Source organism: Bos javanicus, chromosome 27, assembly GCF_032452875.1.
Source record: "Bos javanicus breed banteng chromosome 27, ARS-OSU_banteng_1.0, whole genome shotgun sequence".
NCBI lineage: Eukaryota > Metazoa > Chordata > Mammalia > Artiodactyla > Bovidae > Bos > Bos javanicus.
In genome coordinates, this window is record NC_083894.1 from 14,262,269 (window position 1) to 14,278,606 (window position 16,338).

The window sequence follows — 16,338 nt, forward strand, 5'->3', positions numbered from 1 at the left end:
TCTTCCTTTTAAAAAAAATACGCAGATTCTACTTCGCCAAAAAAGAGGCTAATGATTTACATTTAATAACTTCAAATTATATGTGTGTGTGTGTATATATATATATAAACTTAGTCTAAGAAATAAAAATGACCTTTCAATGTTCCTAGCTATTCAAAAATAAATTACTTTTATTTGTAATATAGAGAAAACATGATTGCTACTTTGGGGTATTTAATAACTTAGTAAATTGAGTTATTTGCGGTTTTCCTCAAATAACATAATTTCAGATTAGCATTACTGTAGAGTGCTCAGTCTCTAAGTCATGTCCCACTCTTTGTGACCCCATGAACTGCAGCCCATAGGCTCCTCTGTCGATGGGGTTTTCCAGGCAAGGATACTGGATATCTGGACATTTTAAACCAAGAATTTCCTTTTCTTTTTTTTTTCCCTGTTGCTTTGGAGGGCACTCAAATAGAGCCTGGATTTCAAAATTGATTGTTAAAATTATAATAAAAGCATTTTGGGCTGAAAGCTGGAGTATTTGTTATTTGAAGGAGCCAGATGCTTGACCTAAAAGATATGTCTTTTTTTTTTTTTTTCTGAAAGCTGGAGTATTTGTTATTTGAAGGAGCCAGATGCTTGACCTAAAAGATATGTCTTTTTTTTTTTTTTTTAAGGTTTACTTTGCATATGAAGGTTCAGGGCATAGATCACGGACCACGAAGTTAAGAATAATAGCATATATCGTACTAAAAAAAAAAAAAACCTGCCTTCTCACTATTAGGAGACAAATTACTGGACTAGAGGGAGGAAGGATTCAGAGAGAAAAGGAGAGAAGGGAACTTGTGAAAACCAATGAGGGTAGGGTAGGCTGAGAGGGAGGGACTGTTGACTCCGCCTCAGTTCAGTTCAGTCGCTCAGTCGTCTGACTCTTTGCGACCCCATGGACTGCAGCATGCCAGGCCTCCCTGTCCATTACCAGCTCCCGGATTTACTCAGACTCATGCCTATTGAGTCGGTGATGCTATCCAACCATCTCAACACCTAATATTGGAAACATAAGCAAGTCGGGAGTAATGTTAAGTGTGGACATTCTAAAATGGGGGGAAAAAATGCAAAGAAAAAAGTGCTCTAAGAGGGTAAAGTTGGGGTCATGGAGACAAATGACTTCTTTCCGTCCAGCTAGGCGTCACTCTTTATAAATTTAACGAAATACGGAGCCAGAAGTTCCTGGGGCAGCGTTTGGTATTGACCAAAAATCCACCCAAGAGGAAGCAGTACAGCTTGAGTTGAACTGTGGAAACCAAACCCGTATCTGCGGGGTCAGGGCTGGTTTCAAAGACTGGGCTCCACAGAGCAACATCGACCTGGATAAAAGTTATCATTGATCTTTAATAGCACAATTTAAACGAATATGCCCCTGCACATCCCTAAATGCCCCGAGACCCGAACGGCTTCAAAATGCCTCGCCTGTCTATATTCGAAACGGCGCTGGATGCTGTTTTCCACATAACCAAAAGATGAAAGCGAGCTTTATTTTGGCCCCGCTGGAAACCAGCGTCCTGGGGCCGAGACGCCAGACCTCGCGTTGGGACAGCAGCTCGAGTCAGCGGGGACGCGCGCCACACGCGAGGACTCGGCCGGCCCCGCCCAGCCAGTCCGCATTCCCAGATGCCCTCGGCCGCCCCCAGGAGCGGCGGGCCAGGGGCGGGAGGGAGGAAGCCGGAGCGCGCGGCGTCACAAAGCCGACCCGGAACGGGGAGGCGGGCGCAGAGGTCGAGGGTACCCCAGGCCAACCCACAGGCGAACCGCCCTCTTGGGGCGGGAGGCGCGCGCCCGCCTGCCCTTGCTCCGCCTCCCCTCCCCCCGCTGCCGTCGGGGCCGCGGCGTCGCGGCAGCTCGCGCGCCGCAAAGCGTCCTGGGAGAGCCGGCTCGCGCCGGAAGGACGCGCGGGCGCTCGGCGGCTACGAGGTTATAAAAGGGAAGGAGCCGGCGGCGGGCGGAAGTGGGCGGTTCAGCTGCTCCCGGCGCTGTTGTTTGGGCCTCTGGAGGGGCGTTCTCTGGAGGGCCGCCGGTGCAGGCCGCAGTGACAGGGCCGCTCACCTCGCGCCCCGCGCCTGCCTCCCGGCTCAGAGTCCGCTCCCGGCCTCCGCGACCCGCAGGCCCAACATGGCGCAGGAGGTGTCGGAATACTTGAGCCAGAACCCGCGGGTGGCCGCTTGGGTGGAGGCGCTGCGCTGCGACGGCGAGACCGACAAACACTGGCGCCACCGCCGAGAGTTCCTGCTCCGCAACGCCGGGGACCTGGCCCCCGCCGGCGGCGCTGCCTCCGCTCCCCGGGAGGAGGCCGCCGATGCCGAGAGCGGGACCCGCAATCGGCAGCTGCAGCAGCTCATCTCCTTTTCTATGGCCTGGGCCAACCACGTCTTCCTCGGGTGCCGGTGAGTGAGCCCGCGTCCCCGAGCAGCTCTCCCGAGGCCCGGAGCCGTCGGCCGAGAGGGGGAGTGGTGAAGCGCGGGAATCCGCGGGACCTGCTGCCCTCTAAGGGCGAGAAGGGCGTCTCTTGGCAGAAGCCGACACAATTCACGGTCCGGAGGTGCCCCCGTAGCGTGGGGGAGCTGCCGTTGGTGTCGTTGGCGATGAGCTGACAATGCTCTTGTGGGGAAAGTGACACTAAATCTAAATTAGGATTGTAAGAAAGGGCCCCGCCTCCCAGACCCTGGGCGTTTGTGTGTGAAGTTCCAGGAAACCGAAAGTTCCTGGCGGTTGGTTCAGTTTCTTGTTTACTACCAGGAAATGCAGTTCCTGTGGCCTGCAGTTTTTGTACCCTAGAGGTGGCAGCGGAGCAGAAACACTTTCTGAAGCGTCTCTCCCTTCTTGTTACAGGTACCCTCAAAAAGTTATGGATAAAATACTTAGTATGGCTGAAGGCATCAAAGTGACAGATGCTCCAATCCATATCACAAGAGACGAACTGGTTGCCAAGGTGAAGAAAAGAGGGATATCGAGTAGCAATGGTTAGCAGATCATAGATGTGAACATACATAGGAGTTTAGAACTTAAGTTTGATGTAATTAGGAATTATCGTTACTAATTTTTTAATGAGTTATAATTTTTATAATGTTAATAATCAAGTTGGAATGTTAAATTATGTGTTTATATGCTTTAGGCTTTGAATTTGATAGTTTCCTTTGACTGCCATGAGATTTCGAAGTGTCAAATGTTACCTATGCTGTTAATGTTTTAATGTTAGAAATTATTGATGTTATTCAACGCTGTTTTAAGAATTAATGAAGTTATTCCACACTTTGTAAAGAATTTACAAATCCTGAAGTAATTTCACCTTACCTTGTGCCTTTGTTTTAATATGTGTATCTGTCTTGTACATTTTGAGCTGATGTGTGTGTGTGAAGTAGACTTACATATCTGCTTTCCTTTTTTTCAGAAGGGGTAGAAGAGCCAGCCAAAAAACGAGCCATAGAAGGGAAAAACAATTCTGCAGTTGAGCAAGATCGTCTGAAAATTCCTGCTAAAACATCAGGTCAGCAGGAGAGCAGCTCAACCTGTTCGGGTTCCTCTTCCAAATCACAGAGTAGTGGGAACTCAGCTCTGAGCTCCAGCAACCCGAGTCAGAATAGCAGCGCCACAAGTGATGGAGAGCGGGCAGTTGCCAGCCAAAGCAGCAGCAGCACTGCCTCTCAGGTGACAGCGGTAGGGTCTGGAAAAGCTTCTGAACCAGAAGTTCCAGATAAACATGGTTCGGCATCATTTGTTTCTTCATTGTTGAAATCCAGTGTGAATAGTCATGTAACCCAGTCCACTGATTCCAGACAACAAAGTGGATCGCCGAAAAAGAGTGCTTTGGAAGGCTCGTCCACCTCAGCCTCTCAAAGCGTCTCAGAGATTGAGGTGCCCTTATTGGGCTCCTCAGGAAGCTCAGAAGTAGAGTTGCCACTGTTGTCTTCTAAACCTAATTCAGAGACAGCTTCCAGCGGGTTAACTTCTAAAGCCAGTTCAGAGGCAAGTGTTTCATCATCGGTTTCTAAAAACAGTTCATCATCAGGCACATCTTCACTAACCCCCAAGAGCAACACCTCAGTGAACACAATGCTGACTTCCAAAAGCGCTTCACAGGTAGCTGCGTCACTGTTAGCTTCCAAGAACAGCTCCCAGACCAGTGGCTCTCTGGTCTCCAAAAACACTGCGATAGCAAGTGTGTCCCAGCTGGCTTCTAAGAGTAGTTCTCAGACCAGCACGGCACAGCTGCCTTCCAAAAGTACTTCACAGTCGAGTGAGAGTTCTGTCAAGTTCTCTTGTTGCAAGTTAACCAACGAAGATGTGAAACAGAAACAACCTTTTTTCAACAGACTGTATAAAACAGTGGCATGGAAGTTGGTGGCTGTCGGTGGCTTTAGTCCCAATGTGAATCATGGCGAGCTCTTAAACGCAGCTATCGAGGCTCTGAAAGCCACACTGGATGTGTTTTTTGTCCCGCTAAAAGAACTGGCAGATCTGCCTCAAAACAAGAGTTCTCAAGAAAGTATTGTTTGTGAATTGAGATGTAAATCTGTGTATTTGGGCACTGGCTGTGGAAAAAGCAAAGAAAATGCTAAAGCAGTTGCATCAAGAGAAGCCTTGAAGTTATTTCTCAAGAAAAAGGTAGTGGTAAAAATATGTAAAAGGAAATACAGAGGCAGTGAAATAGAAGACTTAGTACTCCTCGATGAAGAATCCAGGCCTGTAAACTTGCCTCCAGCATTAAAACATCCTCAAGAATTACTGTAATATGTCCAAAATATCAGTGTGTACATTATCTGGTATTTGAAGAGACAAACTGGCTTACTTTTGTATATGAAACACAAGCTTTCACAAATTTTGTATTGCTTTTTTCCAGTTTTGCAGAAAATTTACATTCTAGTTCTCTTCACACAGTGGAAGTTGTAAATAATTTGTGAATGACAGTATACATTAAAAGGTTTATGCATTACCGGCATACCAGTATGCTGTTTTATTTGCTGAAGAAAATACCGTCTTCTATTTTTAATGACACATTAGGTACGATGTGTAGTTCTGTAGTCTTGAAATTTTTGTACTACTTTCAATTTGGTGAAAAATGTATAAGTTGTCTACCATGCTTTTTTTCCTAGCTGAATAAACTTTCACATCAAAGAAAAGGGGACCATAGTATTTGAATGTCTGAAAGTCTGTGAAGCTTAAGGTTTTAAGAATGTTGCCCGTAATACTGAACGTCTGTTAAAGAATAAGAGAAAATAGTTGCCTCAGACTATTTTTATGAGAAGTTGTAAGCATTTTTAAAATATAAAGCAGTGTAAAATACTTGTTTATTTTATTCTGAAGTTGTTTGAAATTCACCATGATTTTGACCTCTGCAGATTCTTTAAGTGGGTTAATTTATGTTTTGAGGTAAACTATATTACCCTTTTTCTTAAAGACATAAATGTGGGTTTCTATATTAAGCATATTTTGTGACTACTATAATTAACGGATTGATTTGTTTAGATATTAAATGCTTTAAGCTATTTTACCTTTTCGAGAAGTTGTGGTTTTTTTTGTTTTTTTTTTTCAGCCCCGAAGTCAGAACCAATTCTTGCGAATAGGCTTCATGTTACTAGTCATCGTAAGTTACAGCTGGGTAATTTTTCACAACTTGATGCAGTTTTCTATGGATAGTGAGGTTAACAGTTTGCAAATCTAGAAGCAGAACCAGGTGTTCTATTTTTGTTTACAAATCTCAGAAAAACACTGGGCAGGCAGTAGAAAAGCTAAGCTCAGCTCTTTAATGAGCCTGTTCAATTGAATTACATTTGTAGGTAATGAAATGAAGTCCTGCTTCTGTGTCCTAAGTGATTCAGACTGGATTACTCTCTGGCCTTCTGGCTTTCTAAAATTGCTGCACTTTGACCATTGATGTGATAATGTACCGAGAAAAATCAGGACATGACCTTTTACATGGCAGTTGTGTTGGAGTAGGAAAATTGGGCATAAACAGTAAAATTTAAGTATGCAGAAGTTACTTCTAAATTTTATATTTTAGAAATAATAGAAGACAGTACATGAAATAATTTTTATTTCACTGGATAACTTAAAAATGATTCATTTTCGAGCATGTTAAATTGGATACCAAAGTTTAAAATGCATAGTCTGTGAATGGGTTGCCTTTATATATTGTGAGGAGCAGTAACATGAGTGTTGTGAAAGCTGTTTTAATTACCTGTTTCCTCAGCCTTGTAATTTGTGGGTCAGTGATTACAAGAATAAATTTCTGTAATGTATCTAAATTAGATGGTTTAATAATTGTCTAAATTGGCTAAATTTCAAGTTAATATAAAAGCAATTGAAAATGTTTTAAATTACAGTAAACTTTTTATATGGTAGAACTGGAGGAAGCTGCTTAGTATAAAAACACACCTAATTTATAAACACTTGCTATCACTATTTAAAGAATCCCTGGTTTAAGAGAAACGCATATTTTACAGTTCTTCATAATAGCATAGGACAGAAGAAAAGCAGCTTTGGAATCTTATTCTTGAGATAGAATCTTGGCTCTGCCCCTTTAAGTAGGCATGTAACTGGGATTTCAACCTTTTAACTTCAACTGTAAAATAGACAAGCTGCCTCAGAACTTAGGGGAACAAACAAGGTAATACCTGCAAAGCGCACCATAACTGAGGAATTGCCTGGATGTGTGTTCTCATTTTCTCAGATTCTGATGAGTAGCTTTTTTCATTTGGCCCATTTTCAGATGAAACTAAAAAAGTAATGTGGTCAAAGAGCAAATTCAAATCCTATCTGATTCCAGAGTCCAAGCTCACTATGTTTTATTGCTTAACAATCTTTCTCACTTCTCTAAAGGCCAACATTTCTGAAAATTCCTTAAACTGGTTTCCTACTAGTTTTAAGTGACCACATTATTCCAAAGGCTCATTTCCTTGAACTGAGTCACTTTCAGTTCAGTCCAGTCAACTGCTCAGTCGTGTCCGACTCTTTGCGACCCCATGAATCGCAGCACACCAGGCCTCCCTGTCCATCACCAACTCCCAGAGTTCACTCAGACTCACGTCCATCAAGTCAGTGACGCCATCCAGCCATCTCATCCTCTGTCGTCCCCTTCTCCTCCTGCCCCCAGTCCCTCCCAGCATCAGAGTCTTTTCCGATGAGTCAACTCTTCACATGAGGTGGCCAAAGTACTGGAGTTTCAGCTTTAAGCATCACTCCTTCCAAAGAACACCCAGGGCTGATCTTTAGAATGGACTGGTTGGATCTCCTTGCAGTCCAAGGGACTCTCAAGAGTTTTCTCCAACACCACAGTTCAAAACCATCAATTCTTCCGTGCTTAGCTTTCTTTATAGTCCAATTCTCACATCCATACGTGACCACTGGAAAAACCATAGCCTTGACTAGACGGACCTTTGTTGGCAAAGTAAGGTCTCTGCTTTTGAATATGCTATCTAGGTTGGTCATAACTTTCCTTCCAAGGAGTAAGCGTCTTTAAATTTCATGGCTGCAGTCACCATCTGCAGTGATTTTGGAGCCCCCAAAAATAAAGTCTGACACTGTTTCCACTGTTTCTCCATCTATTTCCCATGAAGAGTCACTTTAGGAGCCCTAATACTTGTACTTTTTATACTGTTCATGGGGTTCTCAAGGCAAGAATACTGAAGTTTGCCATTCCCTTCTCCAGTGGACCACATTCTGTCAGACCTCTCCACCATGACCCGCCTGTCTAGGGTGGCCCCACAGGGCATGGCTTAGTTTCATTGAGTTAGACAAGGCTGTGGTCCTAGTGTAATCAGATTGACTAGTTGGTGATGGCCAGGGAGGCCTGGCGTGCTGCGATTCATGGGGTCGCAAAGAGTCGGACATGACTGAGCGACTGAACTGAACTGAATGTTTGTACTGCTTCCTCTTAGTACTTGCATGTCTTGAATATTCTTAACTGGGGAATTGTCCCATATGGGTGCAGTTGAAGTTTGCTAATAAAATAATTTGCAATCAAGTTTACTGAATAAAATGAGATATTGAGATGGGAAATTCTGGTTTTTCTTCTAAATCTGAGAGAAGATGCTGTCCTAAAACTAATTTCCCTCGATGGTGCTAAAGTCCAGGAATTTTTTTTTCTCCCCTGATAAAGTTGACTTTAAAAAATGGTATTGTTACGAGTTTTTAACCCAAATTTGGGGGCCTTCCACTGCTGCCATTGGCTGAAATAATTGTCATGAGGATAACATGTAATTCCAAGGCTTTTGATACATTATCAAAAGCATGCTCCATTTTAAATTAGATATAAAAGGGCCATCTATTTTCCCTGCCAAGTACAACTTTCCTTGGTACAGATTTCTCCTTTCTCTTTGATTTCCTGAGAAATGAGAAGGTAACCAAAGCAAGCAGCGGCTGGGAACCAGGCATCTTGTGTTGTTTGAGAGGAATTTGTCGACTTTGTCTTAAAAAGGGGTGCCATCTATTGACTCACTTCCTAGATGCTGGCAAATCGATGGGTATCTGTTTAAGCATGACTTAAAAGAAATTTGTGTGGTTGATGATTAAAGGAATTCTTTGTGGCTTTCTACGGTTTAAACAAATAGATAAAGGCAGGGTTGTCAAGTCACTAATGTTGCTACTCCCTCTGCAAAAGAAAATGGATAGAAATTTCAGTGAATGTAGCTTAGTTGCCATTTAGCTAGAACCATTCCTTTCTCCTTTCTTTCCTTATTACCAGTTTTACTCTCCACTTTTTTGTTTTTTCTTTAAAAAGACTACTGGAGAAAGATCATTGTCTTAAAATACTAATTTTTAAATTTCTCTTTATTCCTTTGTGGTTTACACAGCAAGAAAAATGGTATACTTAGTGGACAAGCTCGCAAACAAAACTGACTTAACTTGGTGGTGGTGGGGGTGGGGCTGGGGGAGGGGGTCGTGGTGCAGGGAGGTGGCAGAAGGTAATACCAAACAGGAAGGGTTAGATACAGGATATTCCTTTGAGTAAAAACTGGAGATTTCATATGCCAATCCTTAAATACTTTATGTGATCTTGAAATTTTCATGAGTAGAATCAGAATTCTTGGAAGGTGTTAGGAACAACCAAACTAACAGCATAAACAGTAAGCATACGTAGCTATAAAGCTGTGCTATGATACAGAAGTGGCACTGTTTTTTATATATATATATATAATATACATAAAACTTGAAGTATAGATGCAAATGTAAGAAGATGATCACCTAGTGTTTTCCTTATGACTGTGTGCATGTTTGTCAGTTTAGCAGGGCTTGGACATTGAAATGATAAAATCCAAACTCTGAATATGCAATCAGTGGTTTTCAAACTTTTAGTCATAGTTCTTAAAAGATGGAATCCTGTGTGTAAAATTGACAGGAGCCGACCTACTTAGAAAGAGGGCAGCCATACCCCATGGCTGAATTCCTCTACCTTCTGTTCTCAATTCCTTGGCATCTCCTTGGGCTGAAAAGAAGGGGGTTTAGCAATAGATGAGACCTTGTGTAGATGCCAGCTTCCTTCTGCAACAGGTATTTCAATGGATGGAGCAGAAAGCCTCCAATTTACTCTGGAACTAATCTGTTTTAAAGTAATAATGTGATTAGAATTTGCAATTGGTAGAGACTCAGGCTAAAGGGACCATCACAGAAATTAACATTTAGATAACTCCCAAAATAGCTATCATTTTTTTCTTTTTGTGAAATATAATGGCAGAAGTTCATATATAAAGCCCAATAATTTATAAATGCCCATATAATGAGATCATCTAGCTCAAAAAACAAAACTATCAGCACTGCAAGAACGCACCATGAGGACAGCTACCATTCACTGGGTGCCTGCAATACACTGATGCTTTATGGACAACTTACTTAAGTCAGTCTCCTTACCTGTAGTTGGATTTCTATTGTTGATCCTATTTCACGAATGAGAAAACTGATGACCATTTTGACTTGTCCTCCTCAAATCACAGGATGAGTAAATGTTGAAGTAGGAACTCGAATCCAGTGTTCTAGAACACTAAACAATGTTCAGTTCAGTTGCTCAGTCGTGTCTGACTCTTTGCGACCCCATGAACCGCGGCACGCCAGGCCTCCCTGTCCATCACCAGCTCCCGGAGTTCACTGAGACTCATGTCCATCGAGTCAGTGATGCTATCCAGCCATCTCATCCTCTGTCGTCCCCTTCTCCTCTTGCCCTCAATCTTTCCCAGCATCAGGGTCTTTTCAAATGAGTCAGCTCTTCGCATCAGGTGGCCAAAGTTTTAGAGTTTCAGCCTCAACATCAGTCCTTCCAATGAACACCCAGGGCTGATCTTTAGGATGGACTGGTTGGATCTCCTTACAGTCCAAGGGACTCTCAAGAGTCTTATCCAACACCAGAGTTCAAAAGCATCAATTCTTCAGCACTCAGCTTTCTTTATAGTCCAACTCTCACATCCATACATGACTACTGGAAAAACCATAGCCTTGACTAGACAGATCTTTGTTGACAAAGTAATGTCTCTGCTTTTTAATATGCTGTCTAGGTTGGTTATAACTTTCGAGTTGGTTCTAATTTGGGGCACTGAATATCAACCAGTGATACATGCTCTCCCATGATACTTGTTTGTATCCTAGAAAATAGTGTAATCACACTTTGAAGGAAATTTGAAATTTTTTATTTAACAATTTAAATTAGGAAGTTTCTAAAGAAGTAAACTTAAAAGGAAGTTGCTCATATGTATCTGAAATAATTGTTAGGAAATAGTTGCTAGACATTCTATTTGTAGAATTTTAAAGGCACAGTCTACAGAGGCAGTGGTGTATAATCAATGATGTAACCAATGGTTGAAACAAATTTCATATGTAATAAAACCCATCCCATTATGCTTTACCATTTGTTTGTTGTTAAATCTTTTTCTACACTAGCTGATAAAAAAAGAGGATTCTCATGAAATCAAAATTAACAGAGGTTCACAGAAGCAACTCTAGTAAATCTTACCTGTGTGCACTGTGGTGGATTACTTAATGAACACCCATGCTCAGTGGCCTCCAGTTTGGAAACCAACATGGGATAAAGTATGTGGACCTTTGTCATCATTTTTCATTTCAAAACATTGAATGCAATTAACAAGAGAGCAGATCAGATCAGATCAGTCACTCAGTCGTGTCCGACTCTTTGTGACCCCATGAATCACAGCACGCCAGGCCTCCCTGTCCATCACCAACTCCCGGAGTTCACTCAGACTCACGTCCATCGAGTCAGTGATGCCATCCAGCCATCTCATCCTCTGTCGTCCCCTTCTCCTCCTGCCCCCAGTCCCTCCCAGCATCAGAGTCTTTTCCAACGAGTCAACTCTTCGCATGAGGTGGCCAAAGTACTGGAGTTTCAGCTTCAGCATCATTCCTTCCAAAGAAATCCCAGGGCTGATCTCCTTCAGAATGGACTGGTTGGATCTCCCTGCAGTCCAAGGGACTCTCAAGAGTCTTCTCCAACACCACAGTTCAAAAGCATCAATTCTACACCTCTCAGCCTTCACAGTCCAACTCTCACATCCATACATGACCACGGGAAAAACCATAGCCTTGACTAGATGGACCTTTGTTGGCAAAGTAATGTCTCTGCTTTTGAATATGCTATCTAGGATGGTCATAACTTTCCTTCCAAGGAGTAAGCGTCTTTTAATTTCATGGCTGCAGTCACCATCTGCAGTGATTTTGGAGCCCAGAAAAATAAAGTCTGACACTGTTTCCCCATCTATTTCCCATGAAGTGGTGGGACCAGATGCCATGATCTTTGTTTTCTGAATGTTGAGCTTTAAGCCAACTTTTTCACTCTCCACTTTCACTTTCATCAAGAGGCTTTTTAGTTCCTCTTCACTTTCTGCCATAAGGGTGGTGTCATCTGCATATCTGAGGTTATTGATATTTTTCCCGGCAATCTTGATTTCAGCTTGTGTTTCTTCCAGTCCAGCATTTCTCATGATGTACTCTGCATATAAGTTAAACAAACAGGGTGACAATATACAGCCTTGATGAACTCCTTTTCCTATTTGGAACCAGTCTGTTGTTCCATGTCCAGTTCTAACTGTTGCTTCCTGACCTGCATACAAATTTCTCAAGTGGCAGATCAGGTGGTCTGGTATTCCCATCTCTTTCAGAATTTTCCACAGTTTATTGTGATCCACACAGTCAAAGGCTTTGGCATAGTCAATAAAGCAGAAATAGATGTTTTTCTGGAACTCTCTTGCTTTTTCCATGATCCAGCGGATGTTGGCAATTTGATCTCTGGTTCCTCTGCCTTTTCTAAAACCAGCTTGAACATCAGGAAGTTCACAGTTCACATATTGCTGAAGCCTGGCTTGGAGAATCTTGAGCATTACTTTACTAGCGTGTGAGATGAGTGCAATTGTGCAGTAGTTTGAACATTCTTTGGCATTGCCCTTCTTTGGGATTGGAATGATAACTGACCTTTTCCAGTCCTGTGGCCACTGCTGAGTTTTCCAAATTTGCTGGCATATTGAGTGCAGCATTTTCACAGCATCATCTTCCAGGATTTGGAAAAGCTCAACTGGAATTCCATCACCTCCACTAGCTTTGTTTGTAGTGATGCTTTCTAAGGCCCACTTGACTTCACATTCCAGGATGTCTGGCTCTAGGTCAGTGATCACACCATCGTGATTATCTGGGTCATGAAGATCTTTTTTGTACAGTTCTTCTGTGTATTCTTGTCACTTCTTCTTAATATCTTCTGCTTCTGTTAGGTCCATACCATTTCTGTCCTTTATCGAGCTCATCTTTGCATGAAATGTTCCTTTGGCATCTCTGATTTTCTTGAAGAGATCCCTAGTCTTTTCCATTCTGTTGTTTTCCTCAATTTCTTTGCATTGATCGCTGAAGAAGGCTTTCTTATCTCTTCTTGCTATTCTTTGGAACTCTGCATTCAGATGTTTATATCTTTCCTTTTCTCCTTTGCTTTTCACTTCTCTTCTTTTCACAGCTATTTGTAAGGCCTCCCCAGACAGCCATTTTGCTTTTTTGCATTTCTTTTCTATGGGAATGGTCTTGATCCCTGTCTCCTGTACAATGTCACAAACCTCATTCCATAGTTCCTCAGGCACTCTATCTATCAGATCTAGGCCCTTAAATCTATTTCTCACTTCCACTGTATAATCATAAGGGATTTGATTTAGGTCATACCTGGATGGTCTAGTGGTTTTCCCTACTTTCTTCAATTTCAGTCTGAATTTGGCAATAAGGATTTCATGATCTGAGCCACAGTCAGCTCCTGGTCTTATTTTTGCTGACTGTATAGAGCCTCTACATCTTTGGCTGCAAAGAATATAATCAATCTGATTTCGGTGTTGACCATCTGGTGATGTCCATGTGTAGAGTCTTCTCTTGTGTTGTTGGAAGAGGGTGTTTGTTATGACCAGTGCATTCTCTTGGCAAAACTCTATTAGTCTTTGCCCTGCTTCATTCCGTATTCCAAGGTCAAATTTGCCTGTTACTCCAGGTGTTTCTTGACTTCCTACTTTTGCATTCCAGCCCCCTATAATGAAAAGGACATCTTTTTTGGGTGTTAGTTCTAAAAGGTCTTGTAGGTTTTCATAGAACCGTTCAACTTCAGCTTCTTCAGCGTTACTGGTTGGGGCATAGGCTTGGATTACTGTGATTTTAAACGATTCTGTCGTTTTTGAGATTGCGTCCAAGTACTGCATTTCGGACTCTTTTGTTGACCATGATGGCCACTCCATTTCTTCTGAGGGATTCCTGCCTGCAATAGTAGATATAATGGTCATCTGAATTAAATTCACCCATTCCAGTCCATTTCAGTTCGCTGATTCCTAGAATGTCGACATTCACTCTTGCCATTTCTTGTTTGACCACTTCCAATTTGCCTTGATTCATGGACGTGACATTCCAGGTTCCTATGCAATATTGCTCTTTATAGCATCGGACCTTGCTTCTATCACCAGTCACATCCACAGCTGGGTATTCTTTTTGCTTTGGCTCCATCCCTTCATTCTTTCTGGAGTTATTTCTCCACTGATCTCCAGTAGCATATTGGGCACCTACTGACCTGGGGAGTTTCTCTTTCAGTATCCTATCATTTTGCCTTTTCATACTGTTCATGGGGTTCTCAAGGCAAGAATACTGAAGTGGTTTGCCATTCCCTTCTCCAGTGGACCACATTCTGTCAAATCTCTCCACCATGACCCGCCCATCTTGGGTTGCCCCACCGGCATGGCTTAGTTTCATTGAGTTAGACAAGGCTGTGGTCCTAGTGTGATTAGATTGACTAGTTTTCTGTGAGTATGGTTTCAGTGAGTATGGTTTGAAGGTCGGGAAGGGCGGCGGTGAGGAAATACCCCTCGTCCAAGGTAAGGAGCAATGGCTGCGCTTTGCTGGAACAGCTGTGAAGAGATACCCCACGCCCAAGGTAAGAGAAACCCAAGTAAGATGGTAGATGTTGCAAGAGGGCATCAGAGGGCAAACACACTGAAACCATACTCACAGAAAACTAGTCAACAAGAAAGATATGATACAGGTAAAATAGGTAAAATCAAAATACTATTTTGAAAACTCATTCCTTTCCCCTGAAATTGGCATTCTCTGGCAGTCATTCCACCATCATGGCTCATATAAAAAAGGAGAGAAGGATAAGGGGACTTCAGCAAAGTCCATACAGGACTTTCAAGAAAGTGAAAATGCACCATTCCAGCCCTGGCAGATTTTGAGGAGGGTCAAAAGATGGAATTCCAGCTGAGCTAAAGATGATGCTGTTGAAGTGCTGCACTCAATATGCCAGCAAATTTGGAAAACTCAGCAGTGGCCATAGGACTGGAAAAGATCAGTTTTAATTCCAATGCCAAAGAAAGGCAATGCCAAAGAATGTTCAAAATACCGTACAAGTGCAATCATTTCACACACTAGCAAAATAATGCTCAGAATTCTCCATGCTAGGCCTCAACCGTAATGAACTGAGAATTTCCAGATGTTTAAATTGAATTTATAAACAACAGAGGAACCAGAGATCAAATTGCCAACATCTGTTGAATCATAGAAAAAGCAAGAGAATTCCATAAAAATATTGGCTTCATTGACTATGCTAAATAAAGCCTTTGACTGTGTGGATCACAACAAACTGGAAAATTCTTAAAGAGATGGGAATACCAGACCACCTGACCTTCCTCTTGAGAAACTTGTGTGCAGGTCAAGAAACAACAGTTAGAACCAGACACGGAACAATGGACTGGTTCAAAACGGGGGAAGGAGTATGTCAAGGTTGTATATTGTCACCCTGCTTATTTAACTTACATGCAGAGTACATCACGCGAAATGCTGGGTTGGATGAAGCACAAGCTGGAATCAAGATTGCCAGGAGAAATATCAATAACCTCAGATATGCAGATGACACCACCCTTATGGCAGAAAGTGAAGAAGAACTAAAGAGCCTCTTGATGAAAGTGAAAGAGGAGAGTGAAAAATCTGGCTTAAAACTCAGCACTCAAAAATGAATATCATGGCATCCGGTCCCATCACTTCATGGTAAATAAATGGGGAAATGAAACAGTGATAGACTTTACTTTCTAGGACTCCAAAATCACTGCAGATGGTGACTGCAGCCATGAAACTGCTCCTTGGAAGAAAAGCTATGACCAACCTAGACAGTGTATTCAAAAGCAGAGACCTTACTTTGCCAACAGAGGTCTGTCTAGTCAAAGCTATGGTTTTTCCAGTAGTCATGTATGGATGTGAGAGTTGGACCAAAGAGAAGGCTGAGCACTGAAGAATTGATGCTTTTGAACTGTAGTGTTGGAGAAGACTATTGAGAGTCCCTTGGACTGCAAAGAGATCAAACTAGTCAATCCTAAAGGAAGTCAATCCTGAATATTCATTCGGTTCAATTCAGTTCAGTTCAGTCGCTCAGTCGTGTCGGACTCCTTGTGACCCCATGAATTGCAGCACGCCAGGCCTCCCTTTCCATCACCAACTCCCAGAGTTCACTCAGACTCACATCCATCGAGTTGGTGATGCCATCCAGCTATCTCATCCTCTGTCGTTCCCTTTTCTTCTTGCCCCCAATCCCTCCCAGCATCAGAGTCTTTTCCAATGAGTCAACTCTTCCCATGAGGTGGCCAAAGTACTGGAGTTTCAGCTTTAGCATCATTCCTTCCAAATAATATCCAGGACTGATCTCCTTTAGAATGGACTGGTTGGATCTCCTTGCAGTCCAAGAGACTCTCAAGAGTCTTCTCCAACACCACAGTTCAAAAGCATCAATTCTTCGGCACTCAGCCTTCTTCACAGTCCAACTCTCACACCCATACATGACCACTGAAAAAACCATAGCCTTGACTA

The 16,338-nt window shown here is 42.6% G+C and overlaps 1 protein-coding gene across 2 annotated transcripts; it reads left to right on the plus strand.

Moving 5' to 3' along the window:
- Positions 1-1,686: 1,686 nt before the first annotated feature.
- On the plus strand, positions 1,687-5,533 carry CDKN2AIP (CDKN2A interacting protein). 2 transcript variants are annotated; one of them, XM_061404127.1, is made up of 3 exons: positions 1,687-2,423; positions 2,869-2,968; positions 3,428-5,533. In XM_061404127.1, exons 1-3 carry the CDS (start codon positions 2,152-2,154, stop codon positions 3,434-3,436), a joined length of 381 nt encoding a protein of 126 aa, XP_061260111.1. In that variant the 5' UTR covers positions 1,687-2,151; the 3' UTR covers positions 3,437-5,533. The 2 variants fall into 2 exon arrangements, with proteins under 2 accessions (XP_061260111.1, XP_061260110.1); XM_061404126.1 differs by having other exon boundaries at positions 1,762-2,423; positions 2,869-2,999.
- The last annotated feature ends 10,805 nt before the right edge of the window (positions 5,534-16,338 follow it).

Coding starts and splice junctions, on each gene's coding strand:
- CDKN2AIP (XM_061404126.1), top strand. CDS start 2,152: ATGGCGCAGGAGGTGTCGGAATACTTGAGCCAGAACCCGCGGGTGGCC. Junction 2,424..2,868: donor CACGTCTTCCTCGGGTGCCG/GTGAGTGAGCCC, acceptor TTCTTGTTACAG/GTACCCTCAAAAAGTTATGG. Junction 3,000..3,427: donor AGGGATATCGAGTAGCAATG/GTTAGCAGATCA, acceptor CCTTTTTTTCAG/AAGGGGTAGAAGAGCCAGCC.